Source organism: Dermacentor albipictus, chromosome 1 (genome assembly GCF_038994185.2).
Source record: "Dermacentor albipictus isolate Rhodes 1998 colony chromosome 1, USDA_Dalb.pri_finalv2, whole genome shotgun sequence".
NCBI classification, from domain to species: Eukaryota; Metazoa; Arthropoda; class Arachnida; order Ixodida; family Ixodidae; genus Dermacentor; species Dermacentor albipictus.
In genome coordinates this window covers 285,409,225-285,429,657 of record NC_091821.1, presented here as the reverse complement: position 1 = coordinate 285,429,657, position 20,433 = coordinate 285,409,225, and the positions used below count along the sequence as shown (strand labels likewise).

General features: G+C 44.8%; 1 protein-coding gene across 3 annotated transcripts in view; it reads left to right on the top strand.

The window, feature by feature from the left end:
• Positions 1-20,433, top strand: part of LOC139054432 (uncharacterized protein ZK1073.1) — a 337,898-nt gene that overhangs the window by 262,250 nt on the left and 55,215 nt on the right. For 2 of the 3 annotated variants that reach the window (XM_070531383.1, XM_070531381.1), the window contains 2 exons: positions 15,259-15,370; positions 18,483-18,521. In XM_070531383.1, the coding sequence (XP_070387484.1) occupies positions 15,259-15,370; positions 18,483-18,521 (151 nt within the window). The remainder of the gene's footprint in view (positions 1-15,258; positions 15,371-18,482; positions 18,522-20,433) is intronic. The other variant, XM_070531380.1, reaches the window with a different exon arrangement.

The following is a 20,433-nucleotide window of genomic DNA, read 5'->3' as shown; positions in this document are numbered from 1 at the left end:
GTCTCTACTCTCAGCACGGCACAAACCATGCCGTCTCAATCACAAACGTTTTGGATGCAGCATTCCGTGTTGATAATTTTAAAGCAAATAGCCTTCTCTTGATCTTTTGCCCGTTTTCGTCGGCAGCAGTTCGACTTTCAACGTCGATACAAAGCGGACGATGCAAACAGCACATGCTTACCGAGTCTCCTGACGCGTTTAGTAAGCCTTGATAAAAGGCCCTGTTCAGTGCTTTAGCATGTTTGTACGAATAGCTTTCTTTTACTCTTTCGCCCATTTTCCTGTAAGATGGTGGACCTTGCCACGCCGATACAAGGGCGCCGTGGCAAAGGGCACGGGCTTTCGCACAATCGAGTTTCCGGGTGCGTATGGGAGCCTTGATACGAATGCCCTCTTCATCACTTTAGCAGTTTGCACGAATATCCTTCTTTTACTCTTTCCCCTGTTTTCGTAGACGGTGGTTCGACTTCAACTTTCGATACAAAGGTGCAGAGGCAAATAGACGTGCTCTCACACAACCGAGTCTCCGGGCGCATATGGGAGCCTTGATACGAATCCCTGTTCAGCACTTTAGCATGGTTGTACGAATAGCCTTCTTTTACTCTTTCCCCTGTTTTCGTAGACGGTGGTTCGACTTCAGCTTTCGATACAGAGGTGCAGAAGCAAATAGACGTGCTCTCACACAACCGAGTCTCCGGGCGCGTATGGGAGCCTTGATACTAATGACCTGTTCAGTGCTTTAGCATGTTTGTACGTATATCCTTCTTTTACTCTTTCCCCTCTTTTCGTAGACGGTGGTTCGACTGCAACTTTCGATACAAAGGTGCAGAGGCAAATAGACGTGCTTTCACGCAACCGAGTCTCCGGGCGCGTATAGGAGCCTTGATACGGATCCCTGTTCAGCACTTTAGCACGGTTGTACGTATATCCTTCTTTTACTCTTTCCCCTGTTTTCGTAGATGGTGGTTCGACTTCAGCTTTCGATACAGAGGTGCAGAAGCAAATAGACGTGCTCTCACACAACCGAGTCTCCGGGCGCGTATGGGAGCCTTGATACTAATGACCTGTTCAGTGCTTTAGCATGTTTGTACGTATATCCTTCTTTTACTCTTTCCCCTCTTTTCGTAGACGGTGGTTCGACTGCAACTTTCGATACAAAGGTGCAGAGGCAAATAGACGTGCTTTCACGCAACCGAGTCTCCGGGCGCGTATAGGAGCCTTGATACGGATCCCTGTTCAGCACTTTAGCATGGTTGTACGTATATCCTTCTTTTACTCTTTCCCCTCTTTTCGTAGATGGTGGTTCGACTGCAACTTTCGATACAAAGGTGCAGAGGCAAATAGACGTGCTTTCACGCAACCGAGTCTCCGGGCGCGTATAGGAGCCTTGATACGGATCCCTGTTCAGCACTTTAGCACGGTTGTACGTATATCCTTCTTTTACTCTTTCCCCTGTTTTCGTAGACGGTGGTTCGACTTCAACTTTCGATACAGAGGTGCAGAAGCAAATAGACGTGCTTTCACGCAACCGAGTCTCCGGGCGCGTACAGGAGCCTTGATACGGATCCCTGTTGAGCACTTTAGCATGGTTGTACGTATATCCTTCTTTTACTCTTTCCCCTCTTTTCGTAGACGGTGGTTCGACTGCAACTTTCGATACAAAGGTGCAGAGGCAAATAGACGTGCTTTCACGCAACCGAGTCTCCGGGCGCGTATAGGAGCCTTGATACGGATCCCTGTTGAGCACTTTAGCATGGTTGTACGTATATCCTTCTTTTACTCTTTCCCCTGTTTTCGTAGACGGTGGTTCGACTTCAACTTTCGATACAAAGGTGCAGAGGCAAATAGACGTGCTCTCGCACAACCGAGTCTCCGGGCGCGTATAGGAGCCTTGATACGGATCCCTGTTCAGCACTTTAGCATGGTTGTACGTATATCCTTCTTTTACTCTTTCCCCTGTTTTCGTAGACGGTGGTTCGACTTCAACTTTCGATACAGAGGTGCAGAAGCAAATAGACGTGCTTTCACGCAACCGAGTCTCCGGGCGCGTACAGGAGCCTTGATACGGATCCCTGTTGAGCACTTTAGCATGGTTGTACGTATATCCTTCTTTTACTCTTTCCCCTGTTTTCGTAGACGGTGGTTCGACTTCAACTTTCGATACAAAGGTGCAGAGGCAAATAGACGTGCTCTCGCACAACCGAGTCTCCGGGCGCGTATAGGAGCCTTGATACGAATCCCTGTTCAGCACTTTAGCATGGTTGTACGTATATCCTTCTTTTACTCTTTCCCCTGTTTTCGTAGACGGTGGTTCGACTTCAACTTTCGATACAAAGTTGCAGAGGCAAATAGACGTGCTCTCACACAACCGAGTAGTCTCCGGGCGCGTATGGGAGCCTTGATACTAATGACCTGTTCCGTGCTTTAGCATGTTTGTACGAATATCCTTCTTTTACTCTTTCCCCTGTATTGGTAGAAGTTGGTTTAACTTCAACTTTCGATACAAAGGTGCAGAGGCAAATAGACGTGCTCTCACACAACCGAGTCTCCGGGCGCGTATGGGAGCCTTTATACTAGCTACCTGTTCAATGCTTTAGCATGTTTGTACGAATATGCTTCTTTTACTCTTTCCCCTGTTTTCGTAGACAGTGGTTCGACTTCAACTTTCGATACAAAGGTGCAGGGGCAAATAGACGTGCTCTCACACAACCGAGTCTCCGGGCGCGTATAGGAGCCTTGATCCGAATCCCTGTTCAGCACTTTAGCATGGTTGTACGTATATCCTTCTTTTACTCTTTCCCCTGTTTTCGTAGACGGTGGTTTGACTTCAACTTTCGATACAAAGGTGCAGAGGCAAATAGACGTGCTCTCGCACAACCGAGTCTCCGGGCGCGTATAGGAGCCTTGATACGAATCCCTGTTCAGCACTTTAGCATGGTTGTACGTATATCCTTCTTTAGCTCTTTCGCCTGTTTTCGTAGGCGGTGTTTCGACTTGAACTTTCGATACAAAGGCGCAGAGGCAAATAGACGTGCTGTCAAACAACCGAGTAGTCTCCGGGTGCGTATGGGAACCTTGATACGAATCCCTGTTCAGCACTTAAGCATCGTTGTACGATATTCTTCTTTTACTCTTTCCCCTGATTTCGTAGACAGTGGTTCGACTTCAACTTTCGATACAAATGCACTGAGGCAAATAGACGTGCTCTCACACAACTTAGTCCCCGGGCGCGTATGGCAGCGTTGATACGAATGCCCTGTTCAGTGCTTTAGCATGGTTGTACAAATAGCCTTCTTTAGCTCTTTCGCCTGTTTTCGTAGGCGGCGTTTCGACTTGAACTTTCGATACAAAGGTGCAGAGGCAAATAGACGTGCTCTCACACAACCGAGTAGTCTCCGGGCGCGTATGGGAGCTTTGATACTAATGACCTGTTCAGTGCTTTAGCATGCTTGTGTGTATATCCTTCTTTTACTCTTTCCCCTGTTTTCGTAGACGGTGGTTCGACTTCCACTTTCGATACAAATGCACCGAGGCAAATAGGCGTGCTTTCACGCAACCGAGTCTCCGGGCGCGTATGGCAGCGTTGATACGAATGCCTTGTTCAGTGCTTTAGCATGGTTGTACAAATAGCCTTCTTTTACTCTTTCGCCTGTTTTCGTAGGCGGTGTTTCGACTTGAACTTTCGATACAAATGCGCCGAGGCAAAGATACGTGCTTGAGCTTATTTGTATGAATAGCCTTTTGTTACCTCGCCCATTTTGACGCGGTAGCATTAAGCGCCCTGTGTCAAAGAAAATATGGTGTCGGCGTCCGGCGCCGACCTTCCAGTGAGCGAAAATTCCGTCTACATTTAGGTATAAGTCACGCCTTGCTATATGACTTGCGGTATGTGTGGGTTATATTGCCGCACCATTCTATCACAAAATTGCTCATACCTTGTCTTACATTCTTGACAAACCAGAGAAAAGATGGGGAATGCGGGAGATGGCAATTCAAGACGATGAGCAAAACGTGAACAAGGTGAATGCAGGAGCCAACGTTTCGACAAGTGGACTTGTCTTCCGACTGATGGATATGTCGCCTTGAAGAAGACAAGTACACTTGTCGAAATGTTGGCTCCTGCATTCTTGACAAAGTTATTTCTCGGAATTTTTAGGATGTCAACCCAAAAACACATGTCTTGAAAGAAAACGCCGACAGTGCATGCCTCTTATGCGCGAAATAATAAAAGAAACCTGAAGGTAATGTAATCTTTGCGTGGCTGTGCTGCACCTTCGGGGTCGGTCCACAAAAGAGGCCATGTTTCGATAAGAAAGCTCGCATCCGCGCATAGCGTTTGGCGGCAGCGTTTCCCTGTAAACATTAGGGTTAATAAGCTTAAGTTGCCGGGAAGCGTGAGAAGCAGTCAGGAATATTTCAATGCTATCGCGTCATACTCTTAAAGGCGAAGCTTAAGCATCCTCCAAATTTCAAAGACGCCGAGGCAAAAGAAACGGGCTTTCCCACAACCGAGTTTCCGGCGCTTTTAGAAATCCAGGGTACTTGAATTTTGAATCCTTGTTTAGTGTGACGTAGTAGTGCTTGATACTGTTTGTACGAAGCCTCCCTAGGCGCGTTCGTCGCCATACCCCAACTAATACATCTCTTTGAATAGCTGGTGCAGTTGCGCATGAGCACACCTGAAAGTGATGGCATTCGCCGGCCACTTAAGTCAACACGCATATGATGAATGTAGTTTTGTGCCGTCCATGTGCTATCTGTTGTGTCCAGTGCAGGACGAAGGCCTCTCCCAGCGATTACCACTTGCCCCTGTCTTGCGCTTGCTGATTCCAAGTTGTGCCTGCAAATTTCCTGGTTTTATCACCCCATTTAATTTTGGGCCTTCCTCGATTGCACTGCCCTTCTCTTGGCACCCATTCTGTAGCTTTAATGGTCTGCCGATATTTATGTTACGCATCACATGGTCTTACCCGCTCCATTTTGTTTTTTTGTCCTAATAGAGTTTGTTGCCCGGCGAGTGGGTAAATGCGGGCGGACTGTGCGTTTTAGCAGATGGGTGAGAGTCGTAAACTTGAGCGGTTTGACAGGTGCCCTGTTACCTCTTGGGGCAGAGCTGAACCACAGAAACACGGATCTAACATAGCGTCAACGAAGTATAATCGACTTGTGACAGAATTGTGACACACTTATGCCGCTGCGACCATCAGCGACCCTTGGTTGCTGCAGTGCTATGCGCCACCAGGCGGCCGCTCATGTGCTTCGGTAAAACGCCGCCTGCGTTATCTGGACAAACTTAAACTCTCGGTTGTCAATTAGAATATCGGCTATCCCCATCTGTTCTCTGATCCACACCGCTTTGTTCAAGTCTCTTAAAGTTATGTGTAACATTTTTAATTCCACCGCTTTTTGTGCGCTCCTTAACTTGTTCTCGAGATTCTCTGTTAACCTCCAAGTTTCTGTCCGATATGTTAACAGGAGTAGAATACAATAATTGTACACTTTTCATCGAAAGCAGTAAGGTCACGGTCAATATTTGGTAAAATCCGCCATATACACTCCAACCAGTCTATTCTTCTGTAGATTTCCTTCTCATGATCAGGGCTCCCTGTGAGTAACTGACCTAGATAAACTTACCCCTGCGCAAATTCTGGAGGCGGACTGGCAAATATGAATTCTTGTTCCCTTTGCCACACTACTGCATATTACCCTTGTCTTCTGCATATGAATCTTCAACCAAAGTCGGCACCTTCTCCGTTAGGGTCCTCACTAATTTGTTGTAATATGTCCCCAGTATGGCTGAGAAGGACAAAGTCATCTGCAAAACAAATTTTGCTGAGACATTCCACGTTCATCCTCACTGCTGGGCTTTTCCATCCTGGCTATTTGAAACAAAGTTGCTATGGAAATCTTCTAGATATTTCCGAGGATATTCACGTGTGACTTCTTTATTCCTGGATTACACAATGCCTCCATGGCTGCTGGTATCTCTATGTACGAACTGTTATTTCATAATCTATGAGAGCCATTTCTAGAGGTTGATTGTATTCCACAGATTTCTCAATTACCTGGTTGAGTACATGGACATAATGTATTTTAGAATATCCCTTCCTGAAGCCAGCGTGTTCCCTTGGTTCTTTGAAATCAAGTAATGCTCTGATTCTATTGGAAATTGGTGAATATTTTAAATATTGAAAGCAAGCTAAGGGGCCTATAATTATTCAATTCTTTGGCGTCTGTATTGTTATTCCATATAAGACCAGGGCTACAGATGTGCTGAAAGCGGTTCTCTTCTCTACCGAATCGCGCAATGAAACAGCAACCCAAGTAAGCTCACTGCAACAAGTGCGCGCCTCCAGGCGCACCATTTTAAAGCAAATAGCTGCGTTCGGCCACACAGGCCCTCGATGGTACGTTTTTGTATGCCGTGGATCTATCGACAACTGCTGCTCCAGAAGGGTGCATGACGAAAGCAGCGCGTGCTATGACAGAGCGGATCGGTATGGCTTTGTGCGCACTAGGGCCTACGCTCAGCCAATGAAAATTAGTGTCGCACGACATGGACCTTCGATGTGAAGGCTAATGGTTGTTCAAACTAAAAGCTGCACATTGTCGCGTTTATGGCTTTAAAATATTTTGTACAGGAATTTGCCCTGTAAACTCACATCTTCATCTAATAAACTGAACAGAAAACGCACTGCTTTGAACGTTCAGTGCTCCGAATTGCAAGAGAACATCGGGGCTTTAAAGAGAAGGTTGGCCCTAGTGGATTCATAATTGGAATCTCATAAGTGTACGAAAAGCTCTTAAATTTTCACTTTTGATTAGATCGGTAGTCCAAGCTTGCAAAATTTAAAGCGAACAATAAAGCGATATAGAACTTTTAGAACTGAATTTTCTTAACATTTAAGGTTCGTCACCGCTGTCTGTACTTGTTCTCGGCTCCGTTAAACTTTTTAAACAGGGTTAACTTGGTTTAAGAGGAAGCTTTAGCTCGGGGGCTCCTATCTAAATACATGGAAAAGGAGAAATCGTTTTTCTCGGCAACCAATGCATCAAACATGATATCTCTTGAATTTAAAAGAAAAAGTAAAACTCTAGTACATGTTGGTTGCGAATTTTCGATTTAGCTTGTCAAGATTTTAATAAAAATTGGCATAAATCGCAAGCTTTCATAAAAAACTATCATGCTTGTGACCCTGTAACTCGTAAATGAAAAATGCTATCAGAATTCTGTAAATTGCAACTAATAGTACATCTAAAGCGAACAAAATTGACATACCATACATGGCTGTCAAAGGACCACTAGTATGTGACTAGAACTTTTGCGAAACCCTTGTAAACAATGTAACAAATTCAGGTATGAAATTAATTGGCAAATCAAATTTGTCCGTTCGGGATGCTCTAACGGTTGCAGTTTACAGAAATGCGATACCTGTTCTTGGTGCAGAGCTATTAATTTGTAAACGTCGTGCTTCTGTTATTTTTTTTTTGAACTTACGGATTTTTCTAAATGCTTTATTAGAGTTCAGCCAATAAATCGGAATTCAGCTTCCATTAGTCACTAGAATTTAACTTTCTTTTGCAAATGCTGCAAATTTTATAAATATTCGCCTAGTAGTTACCTGTGTTTCAGCGTTTTACATGTATTTGAATAGGTGGCATTGGTGTTGGGTGCAGCCTTAAGCTTCCTCTTAAATACGTCCTAAGCTACGTAGCATTTCAGGTATCTCGTATGGCCTACATAAGCACAGATGTACTCTAAAAATTTGTTACTTTACTTAAAAGAAGCATGGATATCCTAAAGTGGGACATCGCTGTTTCGGGAGCTTCTCTAAATTTACTCAGTGATCTACATTTGGTCTGTTTGTATTTTCTCGAGAATGAAGAACAGCGGCTGACGTCCCAGTGACAACAATGACGTCCTAAGCATATCCTATAGACATCCGTATCCCGGACATGGATATCCTAGGGGTGTGTGAAATACATCCAAGGGTGACCCTCACATGACTACTTGGCCGCACTTTCTTTGGCATCCCTTGCCAGACGCCATATGCCAGCGCTTTTTCCAGTTTTTGGCGTAGTGTTCATTACGGTCGCAGTACACCATGTGTGACATGCAACGAGCACAGACCGCAAGCATCGAGGACAAATAAATTAGAGAGTTTTAGGTTAGGGAACCCAAAGAACCCAAAACAAGAACAGAAGAGCGCGGAGGAGACACAATAGAGTTTGCATCCCCCAATGTTTGGGCGTGGCTTGCGTCCCTAGCTTAAAACTCTCTATTGTGTGCACACGTCAGCTTTGCGGATGTGCAGCATACCCCTCAATCTTTTAGGCGTTTCGCCAAGCGCAAGTGTCATATTGAATTAATTGAAGTTTTCAGAGTGAAATGTGTCATAAAACTATTAAAGTACGACGTACACACAAGCTGCAGACATGATAGCTTTGGATTGTAATTCTAACATTTATTTACATGCCCGAAAACATTCCTGTTACAAGGAAACTCAAAGGCAAAGCATCATTTGGAGGGCAAATATTCACCTGTATGTCAAGAAAGGTCCATGTGGGACATCCGTGGTAGCATATCTAAAACTGGTCCTCCAACGGATGACCTATTTGTATCCGACCCTGCAGGGGCGTCTGTGTCAGTAGGCGTCGGGTGTGTTACGACACCACGTTCCCGAGCACACAAAGGTCTTAACCTCCCGCGAGTAGCCGTGCGCGGCTGAGCCGTGTCTGAGGAAAGGTGGATCCTAAGGGGGGGGGGAGTTGAGCCGATGCGGGGTCCTTGAACCTTTAAGGCCTCCCGGTGGAAGCAACACACCTCTTTGGCCTCTGCTTCACGTAGGTGGGAGCTCCAGACAGACCCACTTGGAGAAAATCGGCAGTCGCCTTTTGTTGTCCTCTTCAATCTTTTTTTTTCTCTCTCGCCTTCAATCTTTCCTGTCTTCTACTCACTTCTTCTTACTTCCGACTTTCCAGGCGGCAAGGGTGAACCGTGTGTTATATTACACACGGTTCACCCTGGTCCTTGGTATATACATTTGGTTATAGTGACGGTGTATAGCTAGCGTCTGCAGGTTTCTTAGAATTTGAAGGGTCCCCTTGTTGGGCTCGGTGGTAGGTGGCTGCCATTTTGAAAACATGTTGTGGCAGAAGCGTTCCCCTGACTTCCAGATCGGCCTCAAAAAAGAGGACGCACCAATGCACCCTTTCGATTTACCCTTCGAACCGACCTGGACATCTTCCCACGGTACCGCGCCTTGCATAGTGAAGGAACAACAAGTATGCATAAGCTATATCCCCTTTCTTGGTTGCTGAATGCCTCATAGAAAAATTGGTAAAGAATACAAAGCCTTGAAAATCACCAGCGCAGACTTCTTCATCCAATTGAGAAACAAAGAACAAGTGCGAAAGCTGTTCGATCTCGCCAGCATTCGTAATCAGTCACGATTTCTCCCCATCGCTCTGTAAACACCTGCAGGGGCGTTATCTCGGAGGAAGCTTTTCTCAGCTTGAGCGACGAGGAACTCCTCGAGGGGTTCCAAGAACAAAATGTGATCAAATTTCAAAGAATATCAATCTGAAGAGATGATCAACAACTCCGCACTAAACATGTGATTCCTACCATTCTCCCCAGCTCTCTCGACGCGTGATACCTAAAGATCAATGTCAGACCATACATACCGAACCAAAGTCGGTGCTTCAAGTGCCAGAGGTTCGGCTATGCATCATAATCATGTAGAGGCAAAGAAACATGGGTGAGGTGCAGTGCCAACATCCATCTGTCTGAAAACTATAACGCTCCCCCAAGCTGTGTAAACTGCAAAAGGGATAATGTAGCGTATTCAGGATCATGTCCCTGTTGGAAGAAGGAGAAGGAAGTAATTGCCCGCTCAGTAAAGGAGAAGATATTATTTTTGGAAGCGAGGAAGACTCTTACGTACCCTTACTTCAATTAAGCTTTGCCAATGTGGCGTGGCAGGGGACAGCACCACATCGGTTTCAGGGGCCTGCTGGGGTCAGAATCAGTGGTCCCTTAGCAACTCCATCGTCCCCTGGGTGGCAGCAGCCAGTGCTGCTCCACCATCATTCAAGACGGCCCTGCAGACGGCTGTTCCGCAGGTCCCAAAGCTAAACCGAAGGCCAAGGCCCGAGACGCGTGTCTCGGCGCCTGACTCTCGATCATGCAGCGCCTGAATGAAGGCGATGGAGGACGACGCCACTACCCTGGAGGCATCGAAACCAACGCAACAGCGTTCTTTTGAGCGCTCTAAGGACAAGCTCCTTGTAACTGCGCCGAAAAGGGGACAAGTAACCTGAATGGTTACTGCCCATGAAACGAGTACTGCTCCCTAAAGCATGTCACCTTTAATTTTTCAGTTCACACTCATAAGTACGTTCTTCATTTTATAACCATGAGTTTCATTGTACACTAGGTGACATCAAGGGCATCAACAATGTATAGCCAGTGGCAGTGTGTCTTCAGGAAATGAACTTCGGTCGAAAAAAATGTCTTATGCTCAAAGGTTTCACCGTTGTCCAAAAACACCGCGAATATTCCAGCCGCTTGTCAGGAGGAATCGCTGTAGCCGTGCAGAGCGGTACTCCTACCCGAAATATCTAACTGAATACAACTTTCGAGGCTGTAGCAGTTACCATTCTGTCCCACAAAACCATCACCATTTGTTCACTGTATATTTCACCCTAGCCCACTGTGCTACTAAACACTTAAAAATTTAGCAGAACAATTACCGCAGTCATTTGTTTTGGTAGAAGATTTTAATGCCTATCGTACTCTTTAGGGTAGTGTCAAAACTGACAAAACAGGGCAGCCCATTGAAGATTTTATTCTGTCCAATGATATCTGCCTTTTAAACTCAGGTGCATCGACCTGCTTTTCACCGACTTCCCGCACTTTTATTTGTTTAGATTTACCTTTTGGCTCACCATCTCTGAATAATTATGTTAAATTGGAAGCCCTCGACACGTCATAGGGTAGCGATCACTTACCCGCAGTTATCAAACTCTTTCCATCACCGCCAACCTTAGGCACTAAGCCACGCTGGTTGAAATTGCAGCTCCCTGACTCATTCACTCCTTCATGCACTCCTTCAGTTTATGAAGAAAATATGGGAATCTGGGATAGTGCCTAGAGATTCAAAAAACGCAGTGGTTGGGCCACTTCTAAAATCTGGTACACCCGCAACATCCCCAAGCAGCTACAGACCCATCGCACTAACAAGTTGTCTAGAGAAATCATATGAGCGCATTATAGACAAGAATCACTTTCATCCTTGAATCAAGACGTCTAAAGCCTGTTTCACGTGCAAGCGACATAGCGGCAGCTTAGCGGCAGCGCGGCGCGTAGACGCAGCGTCGTTTCACGATTCGTTCTGGCGCGACGCATGCCACTGTGAGGCACAGTGTTGCTTGCGTAAAGCGCCCATGAGCCGCGAATTTTAGCGGTCTTCAAGGGCTGCGCCTTGCTCCACATTTCCATGATTTGGCGCGCCTGGGCTGCAGCTTTGATCGGTGTATTAGTTTGGTGCTCCACTTTCGTGCTTGTAAACCTTGCAAAAAATAAAAACACTGTGTGTCGAACGGTGCATACGTACAACCTTTTTTTTTCACTTTTATGTCTCTTTTAGCTTTTTATAGGCGACAGCTTGAAAGTCTTGTTAAGTACACGCACACAGAATTAGCAACGTGGAAAAAATGAATGGGTTGGTTCGTATACTTCCGCGATGTGAGCTTGAAGCACGCCACTGCCACGTGATCTTAATGCCACTGCTCAAGGCGCTCCGCCATTGGTTGCCGCTCGGAAAGTTGGTATTTGGAAGGAGGCTTGCTCAAGCGACGGGCGCCGCGCCGTTGCTGGTCCAAAATCGCTTGCATACGAAACAGGCTGAATAAACACGCACAAATTAAGTGCGGGTACAAAAAGGACTGCTCCACCTATGACCATCTCGTCCAACTAAAACACATAATACGAGATGCGTTTCTGCACAAACAACACTGTCTCGCGGTTTTCTTTGATATAGAGAAACTTGTGATACGACGTAGCTGTATGGAATCGCTAGTACTAGGAGATTCGTGGCAGAATGCTAAACTGCCTATCTGACTTCATGTCAAGTAGAACATTTCGGGTACGTCTAGGCAAATACTTTCACGTAAATTTACGCAAGAAAATGGTGTTCCACAAAGTTGTATTCTCAGCACACTTTTCATAGTCAAAATTAACTGTGTTAATAACATCATTCCATCCTCTGTTATGCGTTCAATATACGCTGACGATTCGCAAGTGGCTTGCCGCGCCTTAAATGTATCAACCTGCGAAAGACAACTACAAATAACAATAAATAATCTCACACAATGGGCTGAGAAAAATGCTTTTGGCTTCTCGGCCCCAAAAACTGTTACAGTTCTGTTTTCCTAGAAACGAGAGCTGCGCTGCATCCAGTTCTGAAATTGAACGATACAACATGGCGGGTTAAACAAGAATATAAATTTTTAGGTGTAACTTCTTACACAAAACTGAACTTCTTGACCCTCGTTAACAAAACAATAACTAAGACAAATAGAGCACTAAACATTCTTAAAGTCTTATCGCACAAGCACCGGGGATCTGACCGAACATGCTTACTACGTGCTTATTCCGTAAATGGTACTGTGTACTATGTAGTGTAGTCTATGATGCACCTAGGCAGTCTTACGTTAAACGACTTGATACAAATAATGATGGCGGCCTGGGACTGGCGAGTGGTGCCTACAGAACATCGCCTGTGCAAAGTTTATACGTTGACAGCGATGAGCCTTCCATACAACACCGCAGAGCACTACTTACTCTTTCCTATGTACGGAGGATTCGGTCATCACCACAACGTATATGCTACAACATCGTAACACAATGTAAGTTACGGTTGCACTACACAAATAAACCGAACATTGTTGCGCCACTTGTCTTACAACACGAGGAATACTGTCAGATATATTCCTTATGAGGTCATGCATGTTGCTGAGAGGTCATAATAACTGGCCTCATGGTGCAATATTACACAGCCATGTGGCTAGACACTAACACATCTAAAGAAAAAAGACGCCCCACAAGAACACATAATGCACGAGTTCCGCACTATTCAAGGTATATATAAATATAACACAGTTTTACACAGATAGTTCTAAAACACAAGAATACGTGGGTGTGGGAACCGTAATAAAAAAATTTAGAAAACAGTATTCGGATACATCGTTTTCAATCAGTCTTTACCGCTAAAATTTATGCAATTATGAACGGCAGTACAAAAAAAAATTGTCACCGGCAAGCAGAAAACTCCGGTCATTTATAACGATTCATTGAGTGCACTCAGAGCTTTGAATTTAGACTCCGCGTGTGAACCTCTCCTTATTGATATCTTAAACATGGTGGTTTATAACAAATACGGAAGAACCATACGATTCTGTCGCATCCCAAGCAACGTTGGGGTATCAGGGAATGAAGCAGCAGATAGATGCGCATCCATGGCATCGCAAAAAAGCATAAATCACACAACATTTCTATACAAAGACAGTATCCGAGCGATCCGTAAGGCCCTGACATCAAAATGGCAATAAGAATGGGACTGTAGCAAAAGTAACTAGTTACATGTAACTAAACCCCTGCTTGGTGAGTGGAAATTGTACACTCACCAGCAACAGTTCTATGAGGTGATATGACACACACATCTTACAGACAATTTTATACTCCGAAAAGAAAACCGGCAAACTTGCGATAGGTGCCATTAACTTCTTAGAGTAATGCACATTGTTATGACATGCCCACATATTGAAACACAGACTGAAATTTTTACGGAATCTGTATAACTTGCAGATACCTTTACATGCCACCTCAATATTTATTTATTTATTTATTTATTTATTTATTTATTTATTTATACAATACTGCGCACTCATGGTCCGAACAGGGTGGTCGATACCAAATGCAAAATAAATACAAAAGAAACAGCAACAAAAAGCAATAATGATGCAGGCTCAGAAAGGTTATTTCTTAGTTTGATCACTTGCTTTGATAAGGCAGTTCCAGGAAAGGCGGATAAGGCGGTTCTCGGGAAATAAGAAAACTTAAATAGGTCTGTGCGAGCAAAATATGGGTTTAGGGCGTTTTCATTGTGGTGTCGGGTAGGCCTGCTCGTCCAAGGTTACAAATATGTTGATGGATCTAGCGCTAGTTTGTTTTCCAAGAGTTGGGAAAGAAATTCTAATCTAAATTTTTGTCTTCGTACCTCTAATAGGGAAATGCCATTTGCTTGCATTAAATCAGAAAGCGAGCCTAACGCTGAAAATTTATTAGAAACAAATGTTACGGCCTTTCTCTGAATACTTTCAAGACAATCAACGTTGCGGTTAGTATGAGGATCCCATGTAATGCGTGCATATTCCAGTCTTGGCCGCACAAGAGCAGTATAGCAGAGCAGCTTAACATTAGTGGGAGCAGTTTTAAGTCTATGTTTAAGGGCACAAAGCTGCACCCAAACCGGATGAACAAACATTATCAACGTGAAGATTCCAAGACATTGAGAGAGAATGCGATCGTGCCATTCACTGACTGTAATGTAATGCAGTTTTCGCTGCCTTAACATTTGATTTCTTAACATCTTGTGGCTGACGCAGCATAGCCTTAGTCACTTTCCCGCCATTAAATCCGGTTTTTATAATTAACTATTTGTGTCCGAAATTGTGCATGGACATTAGTACATGATTCGGATGTCCTATGGACGAAGTGGAATGTCTGTCCTGGGATGTCTCTGTACATGCTTATTGTAAGATATTTGGGAATTTTCTTATATTTTGTTCTTCCATATGTGCTGTATTGAAATTTTCTTTTTTTGGCGCGCATGGAAGAAAAGTTAATCTCACCGTAGCTACGTAGGCCAATTTATTTGTTTTGTCAAAGAAAGGCAACCATTAAAACTCATCTCACGTGAAACCTTTCACTCTCATGTTTCTAAGCACTCTGAATATTTCAATTGCATCAAGTTCATGGAGCGAAACAAACACTTACTGTGTAGTTGGTATGAGTGAGCAGATGAAATAAAAATCTTGTGCATAGCGGGTATTTTTTTTTTAATATCGGGTAATGTATAGAGAGAACACGAACGCTTGTGTGTGTGTGCGCACAGCCATCGTTCATATTTCCATGACGCTTATGATAAGCGCCTTCATGGCCCAATTTATAGCATGTGCTCCCTCTGCGCGCGCAGCAACTGGAGATGGTCGACAACAAGGAGCGCCTCATCTCGGACTACACCGAGAAACTGAAGAAGCAGATCAACCCACGGAACCTGAAGCGCTACGTAGAGTCTTACATGAAGTACGCAATAACTTTTATGTGTGTATTGTTGCAAACCTTAACAGGAGAGACAATTAAGCTAGACTGGCTGTATTTAGAAAAGGAGGGGTCCCCGACTATGTTTCGATTTCAGCGAAATTCTTATATGACATAGCGAAATGCCTGCACGCATCAGCACATATATTATTTTTTGTCCCGGGCCCAGGAGCTCCTGGCCACCTGACCACAAGCTTACCCGTGAACACCTTGTTTTTTAATAAAATTTACTCACTGACTTACCCAGCGCACGCCTTTGTTTCAGCATGAAAAAAAGCAATCTTTACTGAGAAAAAGCGAGAAATGCCACTTGCGCAATCGCACAATGATGTTCCGACTTTGTGACAGTCTAAAGATATGAATAAAATGTCCGATGCTTTTATACTCTTTTATGCCTACCTTGCAGAAATGTGTTACTAAAAATAAAATAAATTTAATACCTGCACAAGCCCGTAACACAAGAAATAGCAAAATTTACTTTAAAAGGCAAAAACTTATCGTTTTCTGGCAATTTTGCTTTGTATCTTGTAACTCCGAGTTTCTTTGAATGTATGTTTTGCGAATACTGCGCGACTTACTATACGGGCTGCAAATTGCCTTTAATATCTCTTACGTGCGGTTATTTTTAATTCTGGCGGGAAAATATTAAAACGCTGCTAAAAGTTAATGCGGCTGGGATTGAAGCCACAGCACAAACGCCTCATGTATGAAGCATGTATCTTCTGGACATGGTGCGCCATCTAGTGCCGCGAACTACACATTTCGATATACATGCTCAGTGAAGTGCGGCACAGCGGCCGAAATCAAAGGTTTAGAATAGAATTCTTTCGCGCAATAGTACAGCGGACCCTGAGCAAAAAGCTGCTGAAGGCAGCTTGAGGGAGCACCCAGGTACACATGAACAACAATGGGCGAGTATATACAAGATTTACATGCAACATTTCTCAACAGAAAATCAATATATAGCGCATTCATATACTAGAAAAAAAAAGAAAAACTCAATACATAATGTCAGCCTAAACATGCTACAATACAGTAATTCATGCCTATTCACAATGTTGGAGGCATGGTTTCAAGATCCAAAAGCATGGATGACAGCTGATTTCTGGATGTACCTCCTAAACATACATTATTTTCAGCAAGTATGTTAAGATAATGAGACACACTGTATGATAAAGACTGCTTGCGATGTAAGGTGCGGTTTGGATATGAGGTTTGGATATAAGGTGCAGTCATTGTTGATGGACAGTTGGCGTAAAATGAAAGTGGTGACAGAGCGGCAGAGACAGCGAAAAGCGCGTCACGTATCTAAATAAGGCTAATAGCATTAAAAGAATCATCTCCGATTTTGTTGAAATTTCCCCGGGATCATCTCCTGTCACAGGTTATTTGTTATATGGAAAAGAACATGCTGCATTATCTCTGCGGTGTTCGTCGCCCGCGGCATATCGCGTCGGCTTTGATGGTGGCTTCCGTCTGTGTCACGAACTAGTCGGGAACTTCATGTGCCGCAGTGGGAACGCAGGGTTTTCTTAATGAAAAAATACAAAGCGGTGACTAGCTCAAAGTACGGTGGTTTTGTGGATATATATGACGTTCTCCTGTTGAACACGACGTCGCAGCTTCAACACTCGGCTCCGGTGTCTGTATTTGAATGGAGATGATCTGGGAGACCCCATTACGTTTATTTAGGTAAACTTATGTAGAACAGGTGGTATAATATATAATCCACAGCTGCGGCATTTCTCGAAGCCCTGCTGTTGCTTCGAGGCGATGAAAACGTTACGTGAGCGAAGCAGCCAATTTATTGTTCTTCATACTCAACTTATTCTTCTTGTGAAATCTTCTATGCATCGTGTATGCCTTAGCACGATACAAATCAAATGAAGCATAGAAATGGAGTAGCTGGGTTTCCTTGACAAACGTTGTTGTGCCCTGCGTTTTTATGCGGCTGCTGCTGCTCAATGCGTTCGCTTATAGTCGCAAAACTCTACACCAAACATCTACGAACACCGGTTGACTTGAGACGCATGGAATCTGTGTTTATCATTGCACGACTCGATCTTACGCCAGATGAACAATATGTCTCAAAGTATTTTCATTTCTGTGGTGTAGCTCTAACTTTAACACCAAAGGACACACACTTGAAGCTTATTTCCAAGTTGAAGAGCGCCAACGTGAGCTAGGATCTCGCGGATATGTATGTCTTGGCTCAGCACGTGATCGCGCTCGCTACAGTAAATATCAAAGGAGATCATAGAAGCAAACCTTCCATTTCGGAAGTTCTCAAGTCGGAACATATCAAGCAGTTGCTTAAGCTACATTTCTCATCTTTTCTCGGTTAAGTGTTTTCGTGCTAAAACAAAGGCGTGCGATGAAAAAGCAAGCTCGGTTTCGACGTGTCGAGGGATTTTGTTATGTCACATAAAAACATTTTGCAATAAAAGAAATAGTTGGGCCCTCCTTCTGACTGCTGTTGTCTGAACGCATCTCTCTGTTCGCGTATTCAGTGTGTCTGACAGGCATGCATCTAATGCTGGCCGATTGTGTCTTACACCTAGTGCATGCTAGAGCCAACATGCATGCATTTATTTCCTCGAAGACAAGTACAGTGTCTTAGCTGAAAAGGTGACAATATAGAGGATTGCGTGCCATTCCTCGTTTTGCTGTTGCCTGTGGCTCTTTATAGTACTGCGTACACACTTTGGCCAATGGGCTTCTATGGAGAACTGCGTAATTGAAAGTCTGAAGCTTCTCGGCATTTGCGGAACCGATTCTCAGCCGTGACAAAGGCGGTGTGTGTTGAGACTAGAAAAAAAAACTAATTCGTGGTAGTTCATACTGGAACTGCCCAACACTACACATCTAACAGTTCAGGTGCCAGTGCTCAAGCAGAAAAATAAAATCAACCCCGGCCTCGTAAATTACACTAAAGCTATTATACCGAAACACACCAGAAGGCTACGAGTATGGCGTATCGGATGAGTCAAGGTAAGATACAGCAGAAGTGGAGCTTAGCGAGCAGCCATAAATGTGGCAACAAAGCGAGAAGGCACACCTGCAGAACGTAAACAGTTTCTTTTCTTTTCCCTTTCAGTCGCAAAGACATCAGCAGTCTGATTGAAGCAAACCTCAAGTAAGTTTCTGTTACGTCCGCATAAGTGAAGTGCAATATCGGAAGCTGAAAAAATAGTGCTTTGGTCCTGTATCGCGCAGAAAACGTTTCCTTTGAAAGCATTTCAGCAGACGCATGATTTAAAGAGGAGGGACAGGCTGATTCAGTTTTTTCATATGTCCATTAAATTTCTGCTTCAGCTTAAGCCTTTACGGACTTGTGCTGAATAATATCAGGCCTTAATTACGTAACCTCGACGTAAATAGATGCTCCGAGCGATCCGATGTGCCCCGGTGGCCTTTCTGCTGGTGCTTCAATGGAAGTGTTCTGCCTGCGCTTCATTTTCGCCTTTATACAAAAGGTTCGTGCTGGTTAGCGTACTAAATATTGCGCATCTGTCGTCATTTAACGAGTGCCCAGGTGGATTGCGGCCTCAAGAAGGCTAGCCCGCACCGCCATATCCGTCTTCTTTCGTGCTGCTGAATCCCGTTTCACATATGTTGCGATACCGGCCGCAGCGCCAGCAGAAAGTGCGCGGCACGAGAACTGTAGCAGCGTCTGACGGATGGCAAGGCGTGACTTGCCAGTGCTCGCTGCTGGGAGAATTGCGTCGAGAGACGCCGTGAGAACAATGCTTTCGCAATGGCCTCGCGACGGCGCTCATTGGAGCTCCACACAATGTGGAACGGGCTTCAAGTGAAACTAAAGAGAAACATGGCGAGTTGCGTTAGGTAAAAATAAAATCACCGCCAAAGCACTCCGTACAGATGGTTAACCAACGAAGCTGAAACGTGCGGCCCCGGTGTGTATCACTGGATCAGTACCGATGGTTCATTAAACAACGGCTTGGTAGGCTGCCGGATCCGCGGTATACGCAGTTGCGGCTTGCGCTCGGCTGCGCAAGCCTGTTCTTGTGACCTGGCTGCAGCATCGGCGCGGCGTAGACAAGCTCGTTCCCGCTTCTGCTCGTGGTGTTGCTGATCACAAGCTTCCTGCTCCTAAGAGTATGTATGATGCGTAGTTACCCGTTTCGGAGCCGGAGAGAAACTGCTGCGCGCGCACTCGGTTGCAACAGAGAGCAACTACGTCGCTACTGGCGCAGCTAATCCAACGCCACCTAGATAGTACAAAGCCTTTTCACTCCGATCCATGACGTCATGTTCCCTTGCCTGACTGCCAAAGAATCTAGTTGGGATGCTCCCGAGTAGGCAACAGGGATTTTGACGTCACCGCTTTTATCGCGCCAGCCTTGTCAATGGAAATTTCGGGCCAGGTAGCGTGACGTCATGGATCGGAGTAAACAGGCCTTGTGCTATCTAGGTGGTGTTGGCGAATCGCGCCTCTCTCTTTCTCTCTTTCTTTTTCGCGCATGCGCATAGAGTTTTCGGCGTACAGGCGACCAACAGACGGACGGACGGATGGACGAATCGGCTAGCTATATACAGCTTCGCTGTAAAAGGCTGAACTTGGGGAGTTTCAACGACTTTTAGTGAGCCGCAACGGCCAAAGTGCGAAAAAAGAAATGCCCAAAATAGTTTCCAGTCCGTGACGTCACACTGACGTGCCAGTCTTGGGCTGCTGGGGCGAAATTCTAAAGTGAAACTTTGACCGTGATTTATTTTAAAGAACCAATCAAAGTGAAATCAATGGAAGTAAAGCTCTTCAATAATACTTTCTTTATCTAAGGTGATTCAGTGTTTCTCATTGGCTCCCCTCCCATCCCGCAATATAATTCATAAGTTGCGTCACGCAAGCTCTTAGAGCTGAATGCTTATACTAGCTATCATATTGATTAAGTGATACTGCTTAGATTGACTGATATAAGTATGCAAACATAAAATGTCCTGGCGGGTGGCCGCTCCTTTTGGTCGTGTTCAATGCGGAGCATACAGTCCTCTCACACCACTTCCTCACGAGGAACGGTGGAGTCACA